The 26,514-nt window shown below is 43.8% G+C and overlaps 1 protein-coding gene across 4 annotated transcripts in view; it reads right to left on the bottom strand.

Annotated features, from left to right (window-relative positions):
* Positions 1-26,514, bottom strand: part of LOC118389972 (protein turtle homolog B-like) — a 199,097-nt gene that overhangs the window by 59,149 nt on the left and 113,434 nt on the right. For 3 of the 4 annotated variants that reach the window (XM_035780029.2, XM_035780030.2, XM_052529798.1), the window contains exons 6-7: positions 20,102-20,243; positions 1,432-1,577 (exon numbers count right to left, since the gene is read on the bottom strand). In XM_035780029.2, coding sequence (XP_035635922.1) covers positions 1,432-1,577; positions 20,102-20,243 — 288 coding nt within the window. Of the gene's footprint in view, positions 1-1,431; positions 1,578-5,714; positions 6,080-20,101; positions 20,244-26,514 lie in introns of those variants that run through there. The other variant, XM_035780031.2, reaches the window with a different exon arrangement.

Here is a 26,514-nt window from a genome sequence, read left to right as displayed (position 1 = left end):
GCCACATCTCTTTGGTGGATGGGTATTACCGGTGCTCAACATTCATCCTCGCCTCCATTCATTTATATTACAATACATCTGATTTACCTCGGGGGAATGACAGGGCTGGAGTTTTTGAATGTCACAAATCATGAGTGAAAGGCGGGTTGCGTGTAATATTTATTAATTCTGATCAAACGCAAAGCCTGTGTGACTGAAAACAAAAGAGAGCATTTAATGCGAGGAGAACATTGGTGAAAGTGACTCAAATGACTTTGAAGAAGAGTGACTTCAAGGTCACTGTTTCAATTCTAACCAGCAGGGCTCCCGGGAATGATGTGTGTTGGGGTTTAGACACACCGTGTGTGTAGTGGTTGAATGGGATCACGGTTAGGGCTAATATGCCCACTTGGCATATGGGGTGGGGGGTCTGAAATTGTCTCGGAGACCACACACCAGTGTAACTTCCAATTAATCTCAATTACACCGTGCAGTGGATAGAGAGAGAGGGGTTCTATTTAACTAAGTCTATACCAGGGTTCCCCAACTGGTGACATGATTTTATATAAATAAATCAATTGCTTGAGTGATTTTTATTTTGGAAATCTGTTCCAAAGTATTCCCATGCATAATAGAGAGATATATGTGATCATATATAAATGAAAGCGAGGTTTGAAATTATTATGTTCTTGTCAAATATTCTCTGTTTGGACTTCTTGTGGTCAATTTGCAGTCTAGAATTATTTGTAATTATGTTCCAGCCCCCTGACCATCCGCTCAAGAAAAACAATCAGCCCACGGCTGAATATAGTTGATGATCCCTGGTGCATACCATGGCCAGATATCATGCCATATTTCCTGTAAAGCTTAATCGTCCATTAAATGTATATACAGTAATATGGAAACAGGTATTTGGCTGGTGATTCATAGGGTGGTTAGGTAGTATAACACTCATTAAGTAGAGAACAGCATCAGCCGGACTGAATGTACACAGTTGCAGTGGGACTGCTCAATAGCACAGCTGCAGGTTCAAGTTGCTCTTATAAGCACAGATCTAGGATCAGTCCATCAATGTCCTAAATTCGACTGATGAGTAGAATTAGAATTGTTAGAGTAGGATGGATCTTGCTGTAGTGTACACCCAGTAGCTCTGTGTGCTCTGATGAACATAACCCACATCTTGACAAGCACAGGGTGGCAGGTAGCCTTGAGGTTAGAGCGTGCCATAACCGAAAGGTCGCTGGTTCGAATACCGTAACCGACAAGGTGAACAATCAGTCGCCGTGCCCTTGAGCAAGGGCTGCTCTATAATGGTGACCCTGGCCGTGACCCCACTCCCTGCAGGTGTCTCAGAGGGATATGCAAGAAAAACATGTGTAACAGGAGAAATTATTATTATGATAAGGGGTAGGGGGTATGGGTTGACTGTAGAGGATAGGGCAAGACACTCACATTGCACTGTGAGCTGGGCCGAGGCGGATGGGGGCCGGCCCAGGCTGTTGCTGGGGCTGCAGGTGAATCTCCCAGCATCCTCTGGCTTCACACTGCCAATGATGAGCGAGCCGTCCACCAGAATACTGACCCTGTCCCTCAGGCCACTGCAGAGGAGTGAGGAAGATAGGGAGGGAAGAGCATCAAAGTAGCGTCTATAACCACATCATTGACTCAATGGGTCAAATCTTAACTTCCACAACACGCATTTTTACCTATTTGTGCATTAATGTCAATGGGAAACTTAAAGTTCAAATTCAACTTAAGTGGAAGTTAGGATTTGCCCCAATGACAGACATATGTGTGACTTTGAAAAATAATGCTGAATATTGGTGCTGAAATAAGCCGCATCCTCAAAGCATGTGCAGCTGGCTGGAGTGTTTACGGCCATATTGAATCTCTCCATATCCCAGTCTGTTGTCCCAACTTTTTTCAAGATGTCCACCCTTGTTCCTGTTCCAAAGAAATTGAAGGTAACTGAACGAAATTACTATTGACCCGTAGCACTCACTTCTGTCGTCCTGAAGTGCTCTGAGATGCTAGTTAACGACCATATCACGTCCACCCTACTTGACAACCTAGACCCACTACAATTCGCATACCGCCCCAACAGATCCAAGGATGATGCAATCGCCATTGCACTGCACACAACCCTATCCCAACAGGACAAGAGAAAGACCTATGTAAGAATGCTGTTCATAGAGTACAGCTCAGCCTTGAACACCATAGTGCCCTCCAAGCTTATCACTAACCTCGGGGGCCTGGGTCTGGACCCCGCTCTGTGAAACTGGGTCCTGGACTCCCTGATGGGCCGACCTCAGGTGGTGAAGATAGGCAACAACACCTCCGCCACGCTGATCCTCAACACTGGGGCCCAAAAGGGGTGCGTGCTCAGCCCCTCTGTACTCACTGTTCACCCATGACTGCGTGGCCACCCACGCCTCCAACTTATTTGCTGATGAAATAACAGTGGTAGGCCTGATTATAAACAATGACAAGACAACCTACAGGGAGGAGATGATAGTCCTGGTAGAGTGGTGCCAGGAAAATAACCTCTCCCCCAACGTCAACAAAACAAAGGAGCTGATTGGGGACTAAAGGAGACAGCAGAAAAAGCACGCCCACATCCACATTGACAGGGCCGCAGTAGAAAGGGTCAAAAGCTTCAAGTTCCTCGTCGTGTACATCACTGAAGACCTGAAATGGTCCCTTCACACAGAAAGCGTGGTGAAGAATGTGCAGCAGTGCCTCTTCAACCTCAGGAGGCTGAAGAAATTTCTACAGACGCACCACTGAGAGCATCCTGACGAGCTGTATCACCACCTGGTACGGCAATTGCACTGTCCGCGACCGCAGGGGCACACTGCCTGTCCTCCAGGACATCTACAGCACCCGGTGTCACAAGAAGGCCAAGAATATCATTGAGGACCTCAGCCACCTGAGCAAGGGCCTGTTCACCCCACTACCATCTAGAAGGAGGAGATAGTACACGTAGGTGAATCAAAGTTGGGACAGAGAGACCAATAAACAGCTTCTATCTACAGGCCATCAGACTGTTAAACATTCACCACTAGCTGGCCTTCGCCCAATACCCTGCCCTGAACCAGAATCACTGTTACTAGCTGGTTACCACCCACCATTAAAGTGAACACAGGCCACTTTAAAAATGTTTACATACGGTTTTAGTCGCTTTATATGCATATACTGTATTCTAGTCATGGCTCATCCTATACAAGTACCACACCTTTTCAATGCCATACTGTCTATACAAACCATTATATACAGTGCATTCGGAAAGTATTCAGACCCCTTCACTTTTACCAAATTTTGTTACGTTGCAGCCTTATTCTAAAATGGATTAAATTGTTTTTTTCCTCATCAATCAACACACAAATACCCCATAATTATAAAGCAAAAACAGGTTTTTGGAAATTGTTGTACATTTATTACAAATAAAAAACTGAAATATCACATTTACATAAGCATTCAGACCCTTTACTCAGTACTTTGTTGAAGCACCTTTGGCAGCCTCAAATCTTCTTGTGTTTGACGCTACAAGCTTGGCAAACCTGTGTTCTGAGTTTCTCCCATTCTTCTTTGCAGATCCTTTCAAGCGCTGTCAGGTTGGATGGGTAGCGTTGCTGCGCAGCTATTTTCAGGTCTCTCCAGAGATGTTAGATCGGGTTCATGTCCGGGCTCTGGCTGGGCCACTCAAGGACATTCAGAGACTTGTCCCGAAGCTACTCCTGCGTTATCTTGGCTGTGTGTTTAGGGCCGTTGTCCTGTTGGAAGGTAAACCTTCACCCTAGTCTGAGGCTCAGACTTTCATCAGACCAGAGAGTCTTGTTTCTCATTCTCTGAGAGTCTCTAGGTGCCTTTTGGCAAAATCCAAGCGGGCTGTCATGTACCTTTTACTGAGGAGTGGCTTCCGTCTGGCCACTCTACCTTAAAGCAGGGATGCAAACTGGTGAGGGCATATTTATTTTTATTTTTTTGCACTGAAACATGCAAAACAATCCCTGCTAGGGGGAAATGCAGGTTTTAACTAATTAAACAAAGAATATTATCTACATTGTATCTTTATTTAACTAGGCAAGTCAGTTAAGAACAAATTATTTTTTTCAATGACGGCCTAGGAACAATGGGTTAACTGCTTGTCAGCTAAGGGATATGAACTTGCAACCTTTCGGTTACTAGTCCAACGCTCTAACCACTAGTCTACCCTGCCGACCCACATGAGACATGATCAGTCTCTGTGTCTGAAATAAAAAGAGGTTAATGTGAACCTAACTCACAGCTAAATAATGTAAGGAAAGCATTCCAATGTTTTTTGTTACCTATATTTTACTGCAAATGATACTCAAATCTTGAGAAAAAACAATACACTAATATTGCAGTTAGCCATGACAGCCTTTATAATATAATGCTTGTGACCACACACACATCTAAATATTGCACTTGGGGAAAAAACATCTTAAGTAGAAATAGAACGAAACAAACAGGCATTCTATTTTTGCTCTATTATAGTGGCCACCGATCAAGTGCACAAGGCTACATGTGTGCAAAAATAACGTTGACTGAGTAAAAAATTTAATAATTCCCCCTCACTCACACACATGTTACTGTCAAGTTCAACACAACAAAAGCAATATCTTTGGGCTACACTGCACATTATTACATTGTACACTTTCTGCCTGTGGACATCTGTTCTACAATGTGCCAGCAGACCTGGCATACACCTGGCATACCACTTTTTATCCACTGTATTGAAAAAGTGAGAAAGAGTGAAAGTGTGTGGTGTTCCTTTCATCTCTATAGTGGGATCCTGCTTAAACCAGGCCCATCTCCAGCTACACTTAACTGTTTAACAAGTGTTGGATCCGGGGTAAACTTTGAACATTGTTATACGCAAAAGCATAGTATATAAAGGAGTGGAAGAGACTGGTTTTTATGTCAGAGGTTAATGGTTCTCTGTGGAAAGACAGATGGCTTTGGAATGAGTTGGGTGGACGGGAGGTGGTCACAGGATTGCTATAGGGGAAGAGGATGGACATCTGTGGATGAGGCGAAGAAGGGGTTGAGGTCAGGTCAGATCCCCTGAAGGGTGAAATTATGGTTTATTATCCTATTACATGTAAGGATTGGAGAGAAGGAGGAGTGGCTGAAGTGGAGTATATATACTGGTAGTGGTGGAAACATGTCTGTCTGAATACAGCTGTGTCGAATTAAACTTGGTTAAGCTTCTCTAGTGTCCGTGAGTTATTTACTCTGAAAAATTAGAACATAACACAAGCAACGCTTCATTCTCTCATTCTGAAAATTAACCACATAACGTACAGTACTGTAGAGGGAAAACATTAGTTCACAGATAGTAGTGAGTTCGTTAGCTAGTTAACTAGTTAGGGAAACTAGTTTGCTAGTTAACATTTCACACAGATTGCCAGGGTCCAGTAAGCAACTAACGCGTTATAACTTGAAGAACGGCAAGGAGTCATATAACGTTACCAGTTAATACTATAGTGAATTGGTTAGGTTACTAACATTAGCTCATCTTATGTTGTAACTTTAGCTAGCTGACTTTATTAGCCAGCTAATTTTCACACCATAAACTAAATTATTTGATCAGTTCAGTTGGATAATGTTGCTCAACATTTCTCTGGCAAACTATAACGGATAATTCGAACCAGCTAGCAAGATACTTAACAATGCTAACAATACTTGCTCCACCACACTTTCTCCCTCACCTCATTTTTGTCAAATTCCAGTTTTCGGTTACAGCTCATGAAGTAAGTTTCATCAACTTCCCACCCCTGTTTCCGTGGTCAGGCTTCTCACCTACCTCTTCGTTATCGTTCAGGGGACGCGCTGCTGTAAATTAACTGGCAAACTGCCTTTCCAAGCCTCTTTCAAGAGTGCACGCTGATGCTGCAACTAGAAAATTGGTTTTCTTTTCTCTCTTCAGTCGCATGCTGCTTTCTGTTGTTATGTGAACGATTAGCTGAGCATTGGATACAGCCAGTATTGCTCCAAACGCGCATCACTCGTTCGCTTTCAAGCAAATGTGCATCACTCGTTCACATACAGCCAGTACTCATCCAAAGCCCCTCCTCGCCCAAACATTTCTCATCGGATCTACACGAATCATGTAGGTCACTTATTTTGGATTCAAAACGGAGAATTTCGCCAAAGGTGACTAGTGTGCATCCCTGATAAAGGCCTGATTGGTGGAGTGCTGCAGAGATGGTTGTCCTTCTGGAAGGTTCTCCCATCTTCACAGAGGAACTCACCTCCCTGACCAAGTCCCTTTCCCCGATTGTTCAGTTTGGCCAGGCGACTAGCTCTAGGTCTTGGTGGTTCTAAACTTCTTCCATTTAAGAATGATAGAGGCCACTGTGTTCTTAGGGACCTTCAATGTTGCAGACATTTTTTGGTACCCTTCCCCAGATCTGTGCCTCGACACAATCCTGTCTCGGAGGTCTAAATCAAATCAAATCAAATTGTATTGGTCACATACACATGGTTAGCAGATGTTATTGCAAGTGTAGTTCCGACAGTGCAGTAATATCTAACAAGTAATCTTAACAAATTCACGACGACTGCCTTATAAATACACATTTAAAGGGATGAATAAGAATATGTACATATAAATATATGGATGAGTGATGGCCATGCGGCATAGGCAAGATGCAGTAGATGGTATAGAATACAGTATTGATAAGATAATTTTGTTCTCTCATTCAATTAACCGATCATTCTCACCTAACAAGTATATACAGTTGAAGTCGGAAGTCTACATACACCTTAGCCAAATACATTTAAACTCAGTTTTTCACAATTCCTGACATTTAATCCTAGTAAAAATTCCCTGTTTTAGGTCAGTTAGTTTATTTTAAGAATGTGAATTGTCAGAGAAAATGATTTATTTCTGCTTTTATTTCTTTCATCACAATCCCAGTGGGTCAGAAGTTTACATACACTCAATTAGTATTTGGTAGCATTGCCTTTAAATTGTTAAACTTAGGTCAAACGTTTCTGGTAGCATTCCACAAGCTTTCCACGATAAATTGGGTGAATTTTGGCCCATTCCCCCTAACAGAGCTGGTGTAACTGAGTCAGGTTTATAGGCCTCCTTGCTCGCACACACTTTTTCAGTCCTGACACACATTTTCTATGGGATTGAGGGCAGGGCATTGTGATGGCCACTCCAATACCTTGACTTTGTTGTCCTTAAGCCATTTTGCCACAACTTTGGAAGTATTCTTGGGGTCATTGTCCATTTGGAAGACCCATTTGCGACCAAGCTTTAACTTCCTGATTGGTGTCTTGAGATGTTGCTTCAATATATCCCCATAATTTTCTTCCCCCATGATGCCATCTATTTTGTGAAGTGCACCAGTCTCTCTTGCAGCAAAGCACCCCCACAACATGATGCTGCCACCCCCGTGTTTCACGGTTGGGATTGGTGTTCTTCGGATTGCAAGCCGGGGAGGCTTCCAAACATAACGATGGTCATTATGGCCAAACAGTTACATTTTTGTTTCATCAGACCAGATGACATTTATCCAAAAAGTACGATCTTTGTCCCCATGTGCAGTTGCAAACCGTAGTCTGTCTTTTTCATGCGGTTTTGGAGCAGTGGCTTCTTCCTTGCTGAGCGGCTTTTCAGGTTATGTCGATATAGGACTCATTTAACTGTGGATATAGATACTTTTGTAGCTGTTTCCTCCAGCATCTTCACAAGGTGCTTTGCTGTTGTTCTGGGATTGATTTGCACTTTTCACACCAAAGTACATTCATCTCTTGGAGACAGAATGCATCTCCTTCCTGAGCGGTATGACGGCTGCGTGGTCCCGTGGTGTTTATACTTGCGTACTATTGTTAGTACAGATGAAACTGGTACCTTCAGGCGTTTGGAAATTGCTCCCAAGGATGAACCAGACTTGTGGAGGTCTACAATTTTTTGTGGAGGTCTTGGCTGATTTCTTTAGATTTGTCTATGATGTTAAGCAAAGAGGGACTGAGTTTGAAGGTAGGCCTTGAAATACATCCACAGGTACACCTCCAATTGACTCAAATGATGTAAATTAGCCTATCAGAAGCTTCTAAAGCCATGACATCATTTTCTGGAATTTTCCAAGCTGTTTAAAGGCGCAGTTAACTTAGTGTATGTAAACTTCAGACCCACTGGAATTGTGATACAGTGAATTATAAGTGAAATAATCTGTCTGTAAATAATTGTTGGAAAAATGACTTGTGTCATGCACAAAGTAGATGTCCTAACCGACTTGCCAAAACTTTAGTTTGTTAACAAGAAATTTGTGGAGTGGTTGAAAAACAAATTTTAATGACTCTAACCTAAGTGTATCTAAACTTCTGACTTCAACTGTATATATGTATATATGTATGTGGAGGCCTACAATTTGAGTGTACAAAACATTAAGAACATCTGCTCTTTCTTGTTAAATCCACTTCAATCAGTGTAGATGAAGTGGTAAAAGGCACATGACAAAATAATTGTGTATTATTTATTTTTAATCTTTATTTAACTAGGCAAGTCAATTAAGAACAAATTCTTATTTACAATGATGGCCTACCAATAGGAAAAAGGCCTCCTGCGGGGACGGGGGCTGGGATTAAAAATCAAAAATCAAATTAAAATATAGGACATAACACACATCACGATAAGAGACACCACAACACTACATAAAGAGAGACCTAAGACAACAACATAGCATGACAGCAACACAACATGACCACAACATGGCAGCAGCACAACATGGTAGCGGAACAAAACACGGTACAAACATTATTAGGCACAGACAACAGCAGACTAAAAGGCAAGAAGGTACAACTGTCAGTAAGCGTGTCCATGATTGAGTCTTTGAATGAAGAAATACAGATAAAATGGTCCAGTTTGAGTGTTTGTTGCAGCTCGTTCCTGTCGCTAGCTGCAGCGAACTGAACAGAGGAGCGACCCAGGGATGTGTGTGCTTTGGGGACCTTTAACAGAATGTGACTGGCACAATGGGGGTTGTATGTGGAGGATGAGGGCTGCAGTAGGTATCTCAGATAGGGGGGAGTGAGGCCTTAGAGGGTTTTTATAAAAAAGCATCAACCAGTGGGTCTTGTGACGGGAATTTGTTCTTAACTGACTTCTCTAGCTAAATAAAGGTAAAATTTAAAAAATAAAAAAAACATTTACTCTGTGAAGCCTTTGCGCTGCAATCTGAGATGCAGTTAACTCTAATGAACTTATCCTCTGCAGCAGAGGTGACTCTGGGTCTTCCTTTCCTGTGACGATCCTCATGAGAGCCAGTTTCATCATAGTGCTTGATGGTTTTTGCAACTGCACATGAAGAACCTTTCAAAGTTCTTGAAGTTTTACGGATTGACTGAGTAATGATGGACTGTCGTTCCTCTTTGCTTATTTGAGCTGTTCTCGGCATAATATGGACTTGGTCTTTTACCAAATAAGGCCATCTTCTGTATACCATCCCTACCTTGTCACAACATAACTGATTAGCTGAAATGCATTAATGGAGGAAGGATATTCCACAAATGAACTTTTAATTGAAATGTATTCCAGGTGACTACCTCATGAAGCTGGTTGAGAGAATGCCAAGTATGCAAATTTCTTATGTGTTATTTTATAGTTTTTATGTCTTCACAATTATTCTACAATGTAGAAAATAGTAAAAATAAAGAAAAACCCTGAAATGAGTAGGTGTGTCCAAACTTTTGACTGGTAATGTATATATACATTGAACAAAAATATAAACTCAACATGCAACAATTTAAAACATTTCACTGAGTTAGAGTTCATATAAGCGTTGAGTTAGAGTTCATATTCATATCAGTCAATTGAAATAAATTCATTAGGCCCAAATCTATGGATTTCACATGACTGGGAATACAGTTGTCGGTCACAGATACCTTAAAAGTAAAGGTATGGGCATGGATCAGAAAACCAGTCAATAGTTGGTGTGAACATTTGCCTCATGCAGAGCGACACATCTCCTTCGCATAGAGTTGATCAGGCTGTTGATTGTGGCCAGTGGAATGTTGTTCCACTCCTTTTCAATGGCTGTGCGAAGTTAATGGATATTGGCGGGAACTGGAACACGCTGTCGAACACATTGATCCAGAGTATGCGGGACATTTTCAGTACAGTTGAAACCAAGATTCATCCGTGAAGAGCGCACTTTTCCAGCATGCCAGATGCCTTCGAAGGTTACGACGCTAAACTGCACTCAGGTCAAGACCCTGGTGAGGACGATGAGCACGCAGATGAGCTTCCCTGAGACGGTTTCTGACAGTTTGTGAAGAGATCCTTCGGTTGTGCAAACCCACAGTTTCATCAGCTGTCCGGGTGTCTGGTCTCAGACTATCCCGCAATGGAAGAAGCCAAATGTGGAGGTCCTGGGTTTGCGTGGTTACACGAGGTCTGCGGTTGTGAGGACGGTTGGACATATTGCCAGACTCTCTAAAATGACATTGGAGGTGTCTTATGGTATAGAAATGAACATTCAATTCTCTGTCAACAGCTCTGGTGGACATTCCTGCAGTCAGCATGCCAATTGCACACCCCTAAAAAGTTGAGAATTGTGTGGCATTGTGTTGTGTGTCAAAACTTCACATTTTAGAGTGGACTTCTATTGTTCCCAGCACAAGGTGCACCTGTGTAAGGATCATACTGTTTAATCAGCTTCTTGATATGCCACACCTGTCAGGTCGATGGATTATCTTGGCAAAGGAGAAATGCTCACTAACAGGAATGTAAACAAATTTGTGCAAAACATTTCAGAGAATTAAGCTTTTTGTGCATATGGAAGATTTCTGGGATCTTTTATTTCAGCTCATGAAACGGAAACAATACTTTACATGTTGCGTTTATAATTTTGTTATATATATATATATATATATTCTGGACTCTGACATTGCTTGTTCTAATATTTATTAATTTCTTTCTTTTTAGTTTTGGATTATGTGTGCATTGGTTTTGAGCTAGAAACACAAGCATTTTGCTGCACCTGTGATAAAATATGCAAATGAACTTTGATTAGAAATGTGGATTTACATACAAATGTTTATTAGGTGCAATGTCCAGGTGGCATAGTGTCACGAATTCCCCTGCAACTGCTGCTCATTCCGTGCACCAGTTCCAGATGTTTACCCCATCGGCCTCTAGGCGTCGCTGAACCTTCTCATTATGCACACCTGATTCCAATTCTCCTGATTAGTAATTGTATATATGTGCCCTCTGTTCACCATTGTTCACATGTCAAATCAAAAATCAAATCAACTCAAATTGTATTTGTCACATACACATGGTTAGCAGATATTAATGCGAGTTTAGCGAAATGTCCGTTCCTCTGTGAGTACCTGTGCTTTGCTATTTCGGCTCGCTTGCTGCGTGTATTGTACACTTGTTATTACGGGTCTCGTCCCGTGTATTGTTGTGCATTTGTTACTATGGGTCTCGCCCGAGGTTTAACCTCGCTCTTTTGTTTGGGTTCGTCCCCTTGCCTTTCATGGCATGTGATATTAACCCCCTATTACGTATTCCTGCGTCTGTCTCCAATCATTTATTATTATTATATTATTCAACGTGACATATAGCTTGTTAAATACTGTACATTTTCTAATATCATTGTGTATTAATACCATTGTCTCAACTTCCCTGGGCTCCAATAACAAACTGCCTCATATTGAAACAAGGGCTCTTCCCTTGTCTCTCCTCCCTCCCCATCTCCCTCCACTTAAACATTTCATTCTCTGGGAGTGTGGAGGTTGAAAAAGTGTACAGGCCACGCATGAGTGGATGTGGGATTGCTGGGGGCTAGGTGGAAGTCCCGTAATCATAGCTAGTGGAGCGTGGAACGGCACAAGCACTGTGTCACTAGATATTCCTGTCACTAGATATTCCTGTCACTGGGGACAAGGAGGGGTGGTGAAGAAGAGGTGGTGTTGGTGAGGGGGTCCTCTATCTATTGCCTTCTACCTTTTTCCATCACTATCTTTATTTGCTTACTGTCTTTCTGTCTCCATTGTGGTGACACTGTACATACCGTTCTCACTTTCTTCCTTCCACATTCCTTGACTTTGACTCACTCATTTTCTCTATCTTCATTCTCTTATGTACCTCCTTCCCGACCTCCCTCTGCTTCAGTCCAACTCTTTTCCATCTGACTGTCTATCTTCATTCCCTACTTTGCTTAGAGGTACATGTTACACTGTGCATGTACCTCTTTACCTTCCTATCTTTCAATCTTATTCAATACTCTCTTCCCCCTCTCTCTACCCTCCCCCCTCCATATTTATATATAAATTCCCGTTGTACTTTATCAAATATTTTCAGTCAATTATGAATAGGCCTGGTTTCACAGATTTTCACAGATTTCAGTGTTCTATTGTTTCCAGTACTTGTCTTATATTATCTCCAATGTATCGTCCATGTCAAAAACCTGTGAGATCTGACCTTCTTGTTGAGTAACTATATATAGGAGTGGTTAAAACATGCTAATAACGGTCCTCTGAGTACATAAAAAAAAATGATATCCCTCCACTGGTATGCATGCAATCCAGCCCTTCGAGTTTTCCCTGACTTAAAGGCTTTAATTGCATCAATGAGCTCCTCCTCTGTAAATTGGCCTTCACATGAGTCTTTCTGTACAGCTGTTTATTCTACATTATTGATAGAAATGGAGGAGACTGAAACGAAAACATATGCTTAAAGTACTTTGCTTCCTCTTTCAAAATATTGGTGACTGTCATTTGTAACTAGTTTCAGTTCATTATTTTTGGTAGCATTTCTATGTTGAAGATTAAACAATAATTTGGTGCATTTTTCCCCATCTTCCATCCAGTTTGATTTATTTTTTAGAATATATTACACTCGGTTTTTCTTCAAAACATTCCTACAGTTCTTTTTGTTTTTCCTCTAATTTATTCTATACCTGTCATGTATTGTCATGTTATGTCTTGTTCCTGTTCTTTCTCTTCACTTCGTTTCCCCCTGCTGGTCGTATTAGGTTACTTTCTCTCCCTTTCCTTCCCCCAGCTGTTCCTCATCTCCTCTAACTACCTCGTTTACTCTCTCCCACCTGTTCCCTTTTCTCCCTCTGATTAGGTCTCTATTTCTCTCTCTGTTTCTGCTTCTATCTTTGTCAGATTCTCGTTTGCTTCACCCTTGTCCCGTCCTGTCGTAATCTGCCTCTTCATGGGATGCTACGTGGGATCAGGTACCTCTGTCCTCTACAACCTGCGCCTACCCGGAGAGACCAGCAGTCTGTTGCCGCTAACCCTGCTATTCTCCTCTGCTGCTAGAAGGGGACTCTCCTGTAAGGATCAGAGGACTTTATGTTTTATTTGTCGCCCTCTCTGCGGGTTGTTTATTTTGTCAATCAATACATCCGAAGAGGATATATGTCTTCCAGTGTTTGGACATTAAAAGTCTCTGTTTCTGTTAAAACGCTTTTGGGTCCTCACTCACCTGCATAACAGAAGAATCTGACCAAGAATGGACCCAGCGACTTCGGATCCTCTCCACTCAGCCGTCGAGATCCAGGGAGCGATGCTAGGCAGACACGAGCAGGAATTGTCTGCTGCTCGACATGCCGTTGAGACCCTGGCCGCCCAAGTCTCCGACCTCTCGAAACATATTCACCATCTCCGCCTCGATCCACCGGCCACTTCCAGGGCTTCCGAGTCTCCGGAGCCCAGAATTAATAACCCGCCGTGTTACTCTGGGGAGCCCACTGAATGCCGCTCGTTCCTCACCCAGTGTGATATTGTGTTTTCTCTCCAGCCCAACACGTACTCCAGGGGCACAGCTCGTATCGCCTACGTCATATCTCTCCTTACTGGATGGGCTCGTGAGTGGGGCACGGCAATCTGGGAGGCGAGGGTTGAGTGTACTAACCAGTATCAGAACTTTAAGGAGGAGATGATACGGGTTTTTGATCGTTCTGTTTTTGGGGAAGAAGCTTCCAGGGCCCTGTCTTCCCTATGTCAGGGTAATCGATCCTTAACTGATTACTCTATAGAGTTTTGCACTCTTGCTGCCTCCAGTGACTGGAACGAACCGGCTTTGCTCGCTCGTTTTCTGGAGGGTCTCCACGCGGAGGTGAAGGATGAGATTCTCTCCCGGGAGGTTCCTTCCAGCGTGGATTCCTTGATTGAACTCGCTATTCGCATAGAACGACGGGTTGATCTTCGTCACCGAGCTCGTGGAAGGGAGCTCGCGTTATCCGTTGCCCCCCTCTCCGCATCACTACCATCTTCCTCCACTGGCTCGGGTGCTGAGCCTATGCAGCTGGGGGGTATTCGCATTTCGACTAAGGAGAGGGAACGGAGAATCACCAACCGCCTCTGTCTCTATTGCGGTTCCGCTGGTCATTTTGTCACTTCATGTCCAGTAAAAGCCAGAGCTCATCAGTAAGCGGAGGGCTACTGGTGAGCGCTACTACTCAGGTCTCTCCTTCAAGATCCTGTACTACCTTGTCGGTCCATCTACGCTGGACCGGTTCGGCAGCTTCCTGCAGTGCCTTGATAGACTCTGGGGCGGAGGGCTGTTTTATGGACGAAGCCTGGGCTCGGGAACATGACATTCCTCTCAGACGGTTAGGGGAGTCCACGGCCTTGTTCGCCTTGGATGGTAGTCCTCTCCCCAGGATTCAGCGTGAAACGCTACCTTTAACCCTCACTGTCTCTGGTAATCATAGCGAAACCATTTCTTTTTTGATTTTTCGTTCACCTTTTACACCTGTTGTTTTGGGCCATCCCTGGCTAGTGTGTCATAATCCTTCTATTAATTGGTCTAGTAATTCTATCCTCTCCTGGAACGTCTCTTGTCATGTGAAGTGTTTAATGTCTGCTATCCCTCCTGTTTCCTCTGTCCCTTCTTCACAGGAGGAGCCTGGTGATTTGACAGGGGTGCCGGAGGAATATCACGATCTGCGCACGGTGTTCAGTCGGTCCAGGGCCACCTCCCTTCCTCCGCACCGGTCGTATGATTGTAGTATTGATCTCCTTCCGGGAACCACTCCCCCCCGGGGTAGACTATACTCTCTGTCGGCTCCCGAACGTAAGGCTCTCGAAGATTATTTGTCTGTAGCTCTCGACGCCGGTACCGTAGTCCCCTCCTCCTCTCCCGCCGGAGCTGGGGTTTTTTTTGTTAAGAAAAAGGACGGGACACTGCGCCCCTGCGTAGATTATCGAGGGCTGAATGACATAACGGTTAAGAATCGTTATCCGCTTCCCCTTATGTCTTCAGCCTTCGAGATCCTGCAGGGAGCCAGGTTTTTTACTAAGTTGGACCTTCGTAACGCTTACCATCTCGTGCGCATCAGGGAGGGGGACGAGTGGAAAACGGCGTTTAACACTCCGTTAGGGCACTTTGAATACCGGGTTCTGCCGTTCGGCCTCGCTAACGCTCCAGCTGTCTTTCAGGCATTAGTGAATGATGTACTGAGAGACATGCTGAACATCTTTGTTTTCGTTTACCTTGACGATATCCTGATTTTTTTCACCGTCACTCCAGATTCATGTTCAGCACGTTCGACGTGTCCTCCAGCGCCTTTTAGAGAATTGTCTTTATGTGAAGGCTGAGAAGTGCTCTTTTCATGCCTCCTCCGTCACATTTCTCGGTTCTGTTATTTCCGCTGAAGGCATTAAGATGGATCCCGCTAAGGTCCAAGCTGTCAGCGATTGGCCCGTCCCTAAGTCACGTGTCGAGCTGCAGCGCTTTCTCGGCTTCGTGAATTTCTATCGTCGTTTCATCCGTAATTTCGGTCAGGTGGCAGCTCCTCTCACAGCCCTTACTTCTGTCAAGACGTGCTTTAAGTGGTCCGTTTCGGCCCAGGGAGCTTTTGATCTCCTCAAGAAGCGTTTTTCATCCGCACCTATCCTTGTTACACCTGACGTCTCTAGACAGTTCATTGTCGAGGTTGACGCGTCAGAGGTGGGCGTGGGAGCCATTCTTTCCCAGCGCTCCCATTCTGACGACAAGGTCCACCCTTGCGCGTATTTTTCTCATCGCCTGTCGCCGTCGGAACGTAACTATGATGTGGGAAACCGCGAACTGCTCGCCATCCGCTTAGCCCTAGGCGAATGGCAACAGTGGTTGGAGGGGGCGAACGTTCCTTTTGTCATTTGGACTGACCATAGGAACCTTGAGTACATCCGTTCTGCCAAACGACTTAATGCGCGTCAGGCTCGTTGGGCGCTGTTTTTCGCTCGTTTCGAGTTCGTTATTTCTTATCGTCCGGGCTCTAAGAACACCAAGCCTGATGCTTTATCCCGTCTCTTCAGTTCTTCAGTAGCCTCCACCGACCCCGAGGGGATTCTCCCTGTGGGGCGTGTTGTCGGGTTGACTGTCTGGGGAATTGAGAGGCAGGTAAAGCAAGCACTCACTCACACTCCGTCGCCGCGCGCTTGTCCTAGGAACCTTCTTTTCGTTCCCGTTCCTACTCGTCTGGCCGTTCTTCAGTGGGCTCACTCTGCCAAGTTAGCCGGCCACCCCGGCGTTCGGGGTACGCTTGCTTCTATTCGCCAGCGTTTTTTGGTGGCCCACTCAGGAGCGTGACACGCGTCGTTTCGTGGCTGCTTGTTCGGACTGCGCGCAGACTAAGTCCGGTAACTCCCCTCCTGCCGGCCGTCTCAGACCGCTTTCCATTCCCTCTCGACCGTGGTCTCACATCGCCTTAGACTTTATTACCGGACTGCCTTCGTCAGCGGGGAAGACTGTTATTCTAACGGTTGTCGATAGGTTCTCTAAGGCGGCTCATTTTATTCCCCTCGCTAAGCTTCCTTCTGCTAAAGAGACGGCACAGATCATCATTGAGAATGTTTTCAGAATTCATGGTCTTACGTCAGACGCCGTTTCGGACAGGGGTCCGCAATTCACATCTCTATTTTGGAGGGAGTTTTGCCGTTTGATTGGGGCTTCCGTCAGTCTCTCTTCCGGTTTTCATCCCCAGTCTAACGGTCAAGCAGAACGGGCCAATCAGACTATCGGTCGCATCTTACGCAGTCTTTCTTTTCGTAACCCTGCGTCTTGGGCAGAACAGCTCCCCTGGGCAGAATACGCTCACAACTCGCTTCCTTCGTCTGCGACCGGGCTATCTTCTTTTCAGAGTAGCCTCGGGTACCAGCCTCCTCTGTTCTCGTCCCAGCTCGCCGAGTCCAGCGTCCCCTCCGCTCAGGCTTTTGTCCAACGTTGTGAGCGCACCTGGAAGAGGGTCAGGTCTGCACTTTGCCGTTATAGGGCGTAGACTGTGAGAGCCGCTAATAAGCGTAGGACTAAGAGTCCTAGATATTGTCGCGGTCAGAGAGTATGGCTCTCCACTCATAACCTTCCCCTTAAGACAGCTTCTCGCAAGTTGACCCCGCGGTTCATTGGTCCGTTCCGTATTTCTCAGGTCATTAATCCTGTCGCAGTGCGACTTCTTCTTCCGCGACATCTTCGTCGCGTCCACCCGGTCTTCCATGTCTCCTGTGTTAAGCCCTTTCTTCGCGCCCCCGTTCGTCTCCCCCCCACCCCCCCCATCCTTGTCGAGGGCGCACCTTTCTACAGGGTCCGTAAGATTTTGGACATGCGTCCTCGGGGCCGTGGTCATCAGTACCTTGTGGATCGGGAGGGGTACGGTCCTGAGGAAAGGAGTTGGGTTCCATCTCGGGACGTGCTGGACCGTTCGCTGATCGATGATTTCCTCCGTTGCCGCCAGGTTTCCTCCTCGAGTGCGCCAGGAGGCGCTCGGTGAGTGGGGGGTACTGTCATGTATTGTCTTGTTCCTGTTCTTTCTCTTCACTTAGTTTCCCCCTGCTGGTCGTATTAGGTTACTTTCTCTCCCTTTCCTTCCCCCAGCTGTTCCTCATCTCCTCTAACTATCCTCGTTTACTCTCTCCCACCTGTTCCCTTTTCTCCCTCTGATTAGGTCTCTATTTCTCTCTCTGTTTCTGCTTCTGTCTTTGTCAGATTCTCGTTTGCTTCACCCTTGTCCCGTCCTGTCGTAATCTGCCTCTTCATGGGATGCTACGTGGGATCAGGTACCTCTGTCCTCTACAACCCGCGCCTACCCGGAGAGACCAGCAGTCTGTTGCCGCTAACCCTGCTATTCTCCTCTGCTGCTAGAAGGGGAATCTCCTGTAAGGATCAGAGGACTTTATGTTTTATTTGTCGCCCTCTCTGCGGGTTGTTTATTTTGTCAATCAATACATCCGAAGAGGATATATGTCTTCCCTGTGTTTGGACATTAAAAGACTCTGTTTCTGTTAAAACGCTTTTGGGTCCTCACTCACCTGCATAACAATACCTCTCTGGTACAGTTTCTGTTGCTGTCTATCTGTACTGTTAGTCCATCTACTTCCTTTGTTAATATGAACTCTTTTAACCTATATTGCTTTTGTTTTAAAGATGAGTATTGCATTGCATGGCCCTTAAAAGGACAATTAAAAGTGTCACATAACATAGGTACAGCAGATCCCTTTAGTGTATGTCAGAAAATGTCTGTCTTGGTTAAAAACAAGTAGTCTTACAATAGGCTTTGATTACATTGCCAAAATCCTCGCCCACTTGAATTCTGTAAGAGCAATAATTATGCAAATTAATTGATGGTCTGACCGCATTCTGTCCCCTATCAAAACTTTTTACTTTTGGGGCAAGTGAGAATGACATAAGAAAGTAGTGAAGATGACTATCTTGATTTAGCCTCTACCATATACAGTACCAGTCAAAAGTTTGGACACACCTACTCATTCAAGGATTTTTCTTTATTTTTACTATTTTCTATATTGTAGAATAATAGTGAATACCTCAACTATGAAATAACACATATAGAATCATGTAGTAACCAAAAAAGTGTTTAACAAATCAAAATATATTTGACATTCTTCAAAGTAGCCACGCTTTCCCTTGATGCTCACCAATCCGGGACCTTTGGCTTTGTTTGACCAACCCTGTCAGGCAGTCTAAGTGGGCAATGCTGCTTTAGTGGGTCTCTGACAGTGTTTATTTTTCTGTTTTGGCTGAGTATAGACACTACTTGCAGTAGGCCTATAAAATAGATAAAGATCCTTAGTGTGTGGGTCACTCAGGTGGGTGTCTAGGATATAGGGTTGGCGACGGTTCCATCGTGATAGGACAATAAATAAATAAACTATATTGTAATTTATTTTAAAATGCATATCCCATATCTGTATAAATTGAAAACTCTCTGTCACAACTCCTGCTCGCAGACACACATGGGCTCTGGCTTTTGCAACCAAATTTACTTTTTCACTCAACACACTTTTTCAATCACACAAACACACACCCCATCTTCCACCACATGTACATACCCACATACTGTGCCTTCGATGTCCTCTGTTTGCGATGTTTTTATTTCTATCATGTGATTCCTGCCTAATTTCAGGCTTTTGAGTACGTTTGTGTTCCAGTTCCTTATTTGAAGATGTATTTAGTTAATTGTACTTTATTTTAATGCTATCTTATCTATTTATAAATACTATAAATAGAAAGTTAACTACAAATTATTTTACTACATTCCCTATCTTGAATGGTATAGTGCATTTGAATTGTATTTCTTTATCAGTTGTATTTTCCTTTTTATTTGTGTTACAATCCTTACCATGGATAGTGTTCAGTGTTTGGTATTATCAAGTATTGATGGCAAACCTCCCTTGCACTCAAGTTTTTTTCTGTCACCATGGTGGGGTACTGCAGCATGTTTGACACCATTTCAGGCACTGCTGTTATGCTATCACAGGGCATCTTAATTCCATGTGAGGAGAAAGAAGTGCACAATAATGCAGGCAACACAATAACTAATACTCTCTCTGTGCAAGGGTGTAAAATGAGATTACATGATCAGGTTGAGAGTTCCAACTTCATTGTGTATGTGCGTCAGGGCGGGATTTTATTTGAGTTCTTCTTTCTCTCAAATGTTACTGCGTGCTGTGACTGCACAAGGACAATGAACAAACAGCTCTGTAAGTGGTGGTTGGTATACACTATTCACACCAAACAAAGCATCACAAAACTCATATTTAATGTGTCCCCAGTTGTACGGCATGTGTTTAGGGTGGTGGGGGATAGAGGATGGAACAGTAATGAACCCGATCATAAATTTACTTCTTGAAGAAGACGTTGTCATCCTCCCAGAACCAGGTGTAGGTGAGGTTGCCAGGGTAGGCCTCGGCCAGGCAGTCCAGCTTGGCGGCCTGGGATATGTTCACCGTCAGATTCTGGGGAGGGGAAATGATGAACGGTGGCCCTGGAGGGACACAAAGCACAAAACAACGGCAATTAGCTACATTCACTTTTAAACATTTTTTTTTTACATGTACTCAAACACATTAAAAAGGAGAAGATATGAGAAAAAAAATACAGTCCAATCATCCACCGAACCAGACCCTCTTGCTTTAGCTCACATAGCATTTCGTTCCCTTATGATTTTAGTAAGTTCCTCATTAAACCAAGAGTTCTCTCTGCCCTTAATCCTGAATAAAAATAAAAAAAAGGGGCATGCCTATTGCATACATCCTGGAATTGTCACGGATCCCCCTGGTACTGCTGCTCATTCCATTCACCAGCTACGGAGGTCTACATCACCAGCTTTCTAGGCTTCACTGAACTGGACCATTACCACCAACCCGGACTGTCTTCGTCTCATTACACACACCTGGTTCCCATTCCCCCTGATTAGTATGTTTTATTAGTATGTTATATATATATATATATATATATATATATATAAAAGAAATGTCCTCTCACTGTCAACCACATTTATTTTCAGCAAACTTAACATGTGTAAATATTTGTATGAACATAACAAGATTCAACAACTGAGACATAAACTGAACAAGTTCCACAGACATGTGACGAACATAAATGGAATAATGTGTCCCTGAACAAAGGGGGGTCAAAATCAAAAGTAACAGTCAGTATCTGGTGTGGCCACCAGCTGCATTAAGTACTGCAGTGCAACTCCTCCTCGTGGACTGCACCAGATTTGCCAGTTCTTGCTGTGAGATGTTACCCCACTCTTCCACCAAGGCACCTGCAAGTTCCCGGACATTTCTGGGGGGAATGAACCTATCCCTCACCCTCCGATCTAACAGGTCCCAGACGTGCTCAATGGGATTGCGATCCGGGCTCTTCACTGGCCAAGGCAGAACACTGACATTCCTGTCTTGCAGGAAATCATACACAGAACGAGCAGTATGGCTGGTGGCATTGTCATGCTGGAGGGTCATGTCAGGATGAGCCTGCAGGAAGGGTACCACATGAGGGAGGAGGATATCTTCCCTGTAATGCACAGCGTTGAGATTGCCTGCAATGACAACAAGCTCAGTCCGATGATGCTGTGACACACTGCCCCAGACCATGTTGGAACCTCCATCTCCAAATCGATCCCGCTCCAGAGTACAGGCCTTGGTGTAACGCTCATTCACTCATTTTTGCCAGTTCTGTCTGGTCCAGTGACAGTGGGTTTGTGCCCATAGGCAACGTTTTTGCCGGTGATATCTGGTGAGGACCTGCCTTACAACAGGCCTACAAGCCCTCAGTCCAGCCTCTCTCAGCTTATTGCAGACAGTCTGAGCACTGATGGAGGGATTGTGCGTTCCTGGTGTAACTCGGGCAGTTGTTGTTGCCATCCTGTACCTGTCCCGCAGGTGTGATGTTCGGATGTACCGATCCTATGCAGGTGTTGTTACACGGTCTGCCACTGCGAGGACGATCAGCTGTCCATCCTCTCTCCCTGTAGCGCTGTCTTAGGGGTCTCACAGTACGGACATTGCAATTTATTGCCCTGGCCACATCTGCAGTCCTCATGCCCCCTTGCAGCATGCCTAAGGCACGTTCACGCAGATGAGCAGGGACCCTGGGCATCTTTCTTTTGGTGCTTTTCAGAGTCAGTAGGAAGGCCTCTTTAGTGTCCTAAGTTTTCATAACTGTGACCTTAATTGCCTACCATCTACAAGCTGTTAGTGTCTTAACGACCGTTCCACAGGTGCATGTTCATTAATTGTTTATGGTTCATTGAACAAGCATGGGAAACAGTGTTTAAACCCTTTACAATGAAGATCTGTGAAGTTATTTTGAATTTACAAATTATCTTTGAAAGACAGGGTCCTGAAAAAGGGACGTTTAGTTTTTTTGCTGAGTTTATGTGCCCTCTGTTCCCCATTGTCCTTGTCGGTTTTTGTTCCCATATCCGTTGGTCTTGTGAGTACCAATGCTTTGTTGTTTCGGCTTTCGTGCTACGTGTATTGTGAACTTGTAATATTGCATCTTGTCCCGTGTAATTATTAGAGGTTAAACCTTGCTCTTTTGTTTGGGTTACATCCCTGTGTATTTTATATACACTACCGTTCAAAATTTTTGTCCATTAAAATAACATCAAATTGATCAGAAATACAGTGTAGACATAGTTCATGTTGTAAATGACTAATTGGAGCTGGCAACGGCTGATTTTTAATGGAAAATCTACATAGGCGTAAAGAGGCCCATTATCAGAAACCACCACTCCTGTGTTCCAATGGAACTTTGTGTTAGCTAATCCAAGTTTATCATTTTAAAAGGCTAATTGATCATTAGAAAACCCTTTTGCAATTATGTTAGCACAGCTGAAAACTGTTGTCCTGATTAAAGAAGCAATAAAACTGAACCTTCTTGGTCAAATTGCCCTTACACAGCCTGGAGATGTGTTGGGTTATTGTCCTGTTGAAAAACAAATGATAGTCCCACTAAGCGCAAACCAGATAGGATGGCGTATCGCTGAAGAATGCTGTGGTAGCCATGCTGGTTAAGTGTGCCTTGAATTCTAAATAAATCACAGACAGTGTAACCAGCAAAGTACCCCACATCATCACACCTCCTCCTCCATGCTTCACGGTGGGAATAACACAGGTGGAGATCATCCGTTCACCTACTCTGTGTCTCAAAGACACAGCTGTTGGAACCAAAAATCTCAAATTTGGACTCATCAGACCAAAGGTCAGATTTCCACTGTTCTAATGTCCATTGCTTGTGTTTCTTGGCCCAAGCAAGTCTCTTCTTCTTATTGGTGTCCTTTAGTAGTGTTTTTTTTGCAGCAATTCAAACATTAAGTCCTGATTCATGCAGTCTTCTCTGAAAAGTTGCTGTTGAGATGTGTCTGTTACTTGAACTCTGAAGTATTTATTTGGGCTGCAATTTCTGAGGCTGTTAATTATAATTAACTTATCCTCTACAGTAGGAGTAACTCTGGGTCTTCCTTTCCTGTGTCGGTCCTCATGAGAGCCAGTTTCATCATAGCCTTTGATGGTTTTTGGAACTGCACTTGAAGAAACTTTCAAAGTTCTTGAAATGTTCCGGATTGACTGACCTTCATATAATGGACTGTCGTTTGCTTATTTGAGCTGTTCTTGCCATAATATGGACTTTAACCAAATATGGCTATCTTCTGTATACCACACCTACCTTGTCACAACACAACTGATTGGCTCAAATGCATTAAGAAGGAAAGAAATTCCACAAATGAACTTTTAACAAGGCACACCTGTTAATTGAAATGCATTCCAGGTGACTACCTCATGAAGCTGGTTGAGAGAATGCCAAGAGTGTGCAAAGCTGTCATCAAGGCAGAGGGTGGCTATTTGAAGAATCTCAAATATAAAATATTTTGATTTGTTTTAACGCTTTTTTGGGTTACTACATGATTCCATGTGTTATTTCATAGTTTTGATAATAATAATAATAATAAATGCCATTTAGCAGACGCTTTTATCCAAAGCGACTTACTGTCATGTGTTTTCATAAAGAAAAAATAAAGAAATAGAAACCCTTGAATGAGTAGGTGTGTCCAAACTTTTGACTGGTACTGCATATATTTTTTGTATTTTACCCCCTTTTTGTCCCCAATTTTGTAAATGTTTCATGAGCTGAAATAAAAGTTCCCAGAAATGTTCTAAATGCTCAAAAAGCTTCTCAAAAATGTTGTGCACAAATTTGTTTACATCCCTGTTAGTGAGCATTTATTTGCCAAGATAATACATCCACCTGACAGGCGGTGCTTATCAAGAAGCTGATTAAACAGCATGATCATTTTACAGGTCCACCTTGTACTGGGGACAATACAAGGCCACTCTAAAATGTGCAGCTTGGCCACTGACATGCTGGAGAAGTGTGCTCTTAACGGATGAATCCCGGTTTCAACTGTAGCAGGCCGATGGCAGACAGCGTGCATGGCGTCATCTGGTCAAGCGGTTTGCTGATGTCAACTTTATGAACAGAGTGTCCCATGGTGGCGGTGGGGTTATGGTATGGGCAGGCATAAGCTACGGACAACAAACACAATTGCATTTTATCAATGGCAATTTAAGTGCACAGAGATACCGCGAGGAGATCCTGAGGCCCATTGTCATGCCATTCATCGGCCTCCATCACCTCATGTTTCAGCATGATAATGCACAGCCACATGTCGAAAGATCTGTACACAATTACTGGAAGCAGAAAATGTCCCAGTTCTTCCATGGCCTGCATACTCACCAGACATGCCACCCATTGAGCATGTTTGGGGTGCTCGGATTGACGTGTATGACAGCGTGTTCCAGTTCCCGCCAATATCCAGCAACTTCGCACCGCCATTGTAGAGGAGTGGGACAACATTCAGCAGGCCACAATCAACAGCCTGATCAACTGCATGAGGCAAATGGTGGTCACACCAGATACTGACTGGTTTTCTGATCCACTCTACCTTTTTTTTTTTAGGTATCTGTATTCCCAGTCATGTGAAATCCATAGATTACGGTCTAATACGTTTATTTAAATTGACTGATTTCCTTATATGAACTATAACTCAGTAAAATCTTAATTGTTGCATGTTGCATTTTTAGTTTTGTTAAGTGTAATAACCTTACCATGCTCAAAGGGATATTCAATGTCTTATGTTTTTATTTTTTATTACCCATCTAACAATAGGTGCCTTCTTTGCGAGGCATTCGAAAACCTCTAAAGAAGTGTGTAGCGGGTCGGACAAAGTCAGGCGCAGGACACAGAAATTAGTAAAAACTTAACTTCACTCGAAATAAACCAACAATAAATTCCCCACTGGGAAACACACCAGCTCACAGAAGTACTGACCACTTCACAACGAATAAACACGCACAACAACCATGGGGAAAACAGAGGTTAAATAATGAACATGTAATTGGGGATTTGAAACCAGGTGTGTAAAACAAAGACAAAACAAAAGGAAAAGGAAAACTGGATCGGCGATGGCTAGAAGACCGGTGACGTCGACCGCCGAACGCTGCCCGAGCAAGGAGAGGGACCGACTTCGGCGGAAGTCGTGACAACCTCCCTGGTCTTTGTGGTTGAATCTGTTTGAAATTCACTGCTTGACTGAAGGACCTTAGTAATTGTACGTGTGTGGTAGAGAGATGAGGTAGTCATTCAAAAATAAACACTATTATTGCACACAGAGTGTCCATGCTACTTATTATTATCTTGTTTAGCACATTTTTACACCTGAAATTATTTAGGATTCCCATAACAAAGGCATTGAATACTTGACTCAAGACATTTCAGCTTTACATTTTTTATTAATTTACAAACATAATTCCCCTTTGACATTATGGGGTATTGTGTGTAGGCCAGTGACACAAAATCTCAATGTAAGCCATTATACATTCAGGCTGAACACAACAAAAAGTCAAGGGGTGTGAATAGTTTCTGAAGTCACTAAGTTGAATAGTGGAGTGAGAAAAGAGGGAAAGATGGCCTATGATATCTTATCAGTAATTTCAGCTCATTTCATCTGCCTGCACCCATGGAAAATCCTCAAATTCATGTCATAACGTGTGCGTACACACAAACATACTCAGCACACACAAACATACATTTGAGTAATTTAGCAGATGCAAAGCTGAGCTGATTGCAGAGTCCATAATACAAAGCCCACACACACCCACACAGTCCATCCTCCTCCTTAAGCCAGCTTGGTGATTTTGGCTGGCAGCCTAATATGGTAGTTCTGATCCAGAGCCCAGGGCCTGAGCCTCTAACAGGGGAATGATTCTTATCTGCAAACCCACAGTGTGTGGGTGTGTATGGGTGTGTGGGTGTGTATGGGCACGTGTGTGTGTATGGGTGTGTATAGTAGGGGCACAACTGGAAACGCTGCCTGCTGCAGATTTGCTTAGTTGATCTGGTGGCGATCGGATTCAGTGGCTTTCCAACAGGGACACCGAATTAGCATAATCCCTATCCCCAGTCATTTGCCAATCAAAAGCCACCACCTTTAAAACATGCATCATCAGACAGACATACAGCTTGTTAAAGCCTTGATCCTAAGACATGCTCCATTTGGCAGCCAATTAGCTCCTGTAGTGGTAGACCACACACACTTACACGTCTTCCTGCACATGCACATACGTACACCTGTCCACTGACACATATACCCAGCAGAGAACGAACACAAAGACACACATACTGTACATGTCGACTGATATTCACACCTGCCCACTGCTGCACGTAGGTATACATGCACTTACTTACAT

Source organism: Oncorhynchus keta, chromosome 11 (assembly GCF_023373465.1).
Source record: "Oncorhynchus keta strain PuntledgeMale-10-30-2019 chromosome 11, Oket_V2, whole genome shotgun sequence".
Taxonomy (NCBI): Eukaryota; Metazoa; Chordata; class Actinopteri; order Salmoniformes; family Salmonidae; genus Oncorhynchus; species Oncorhynchus keta.
The sequence above is the reverse complement of the archived record's forward strand: the minus strand, read 5'-3'. Positions and strand labels throughout refer to the sequence as shown.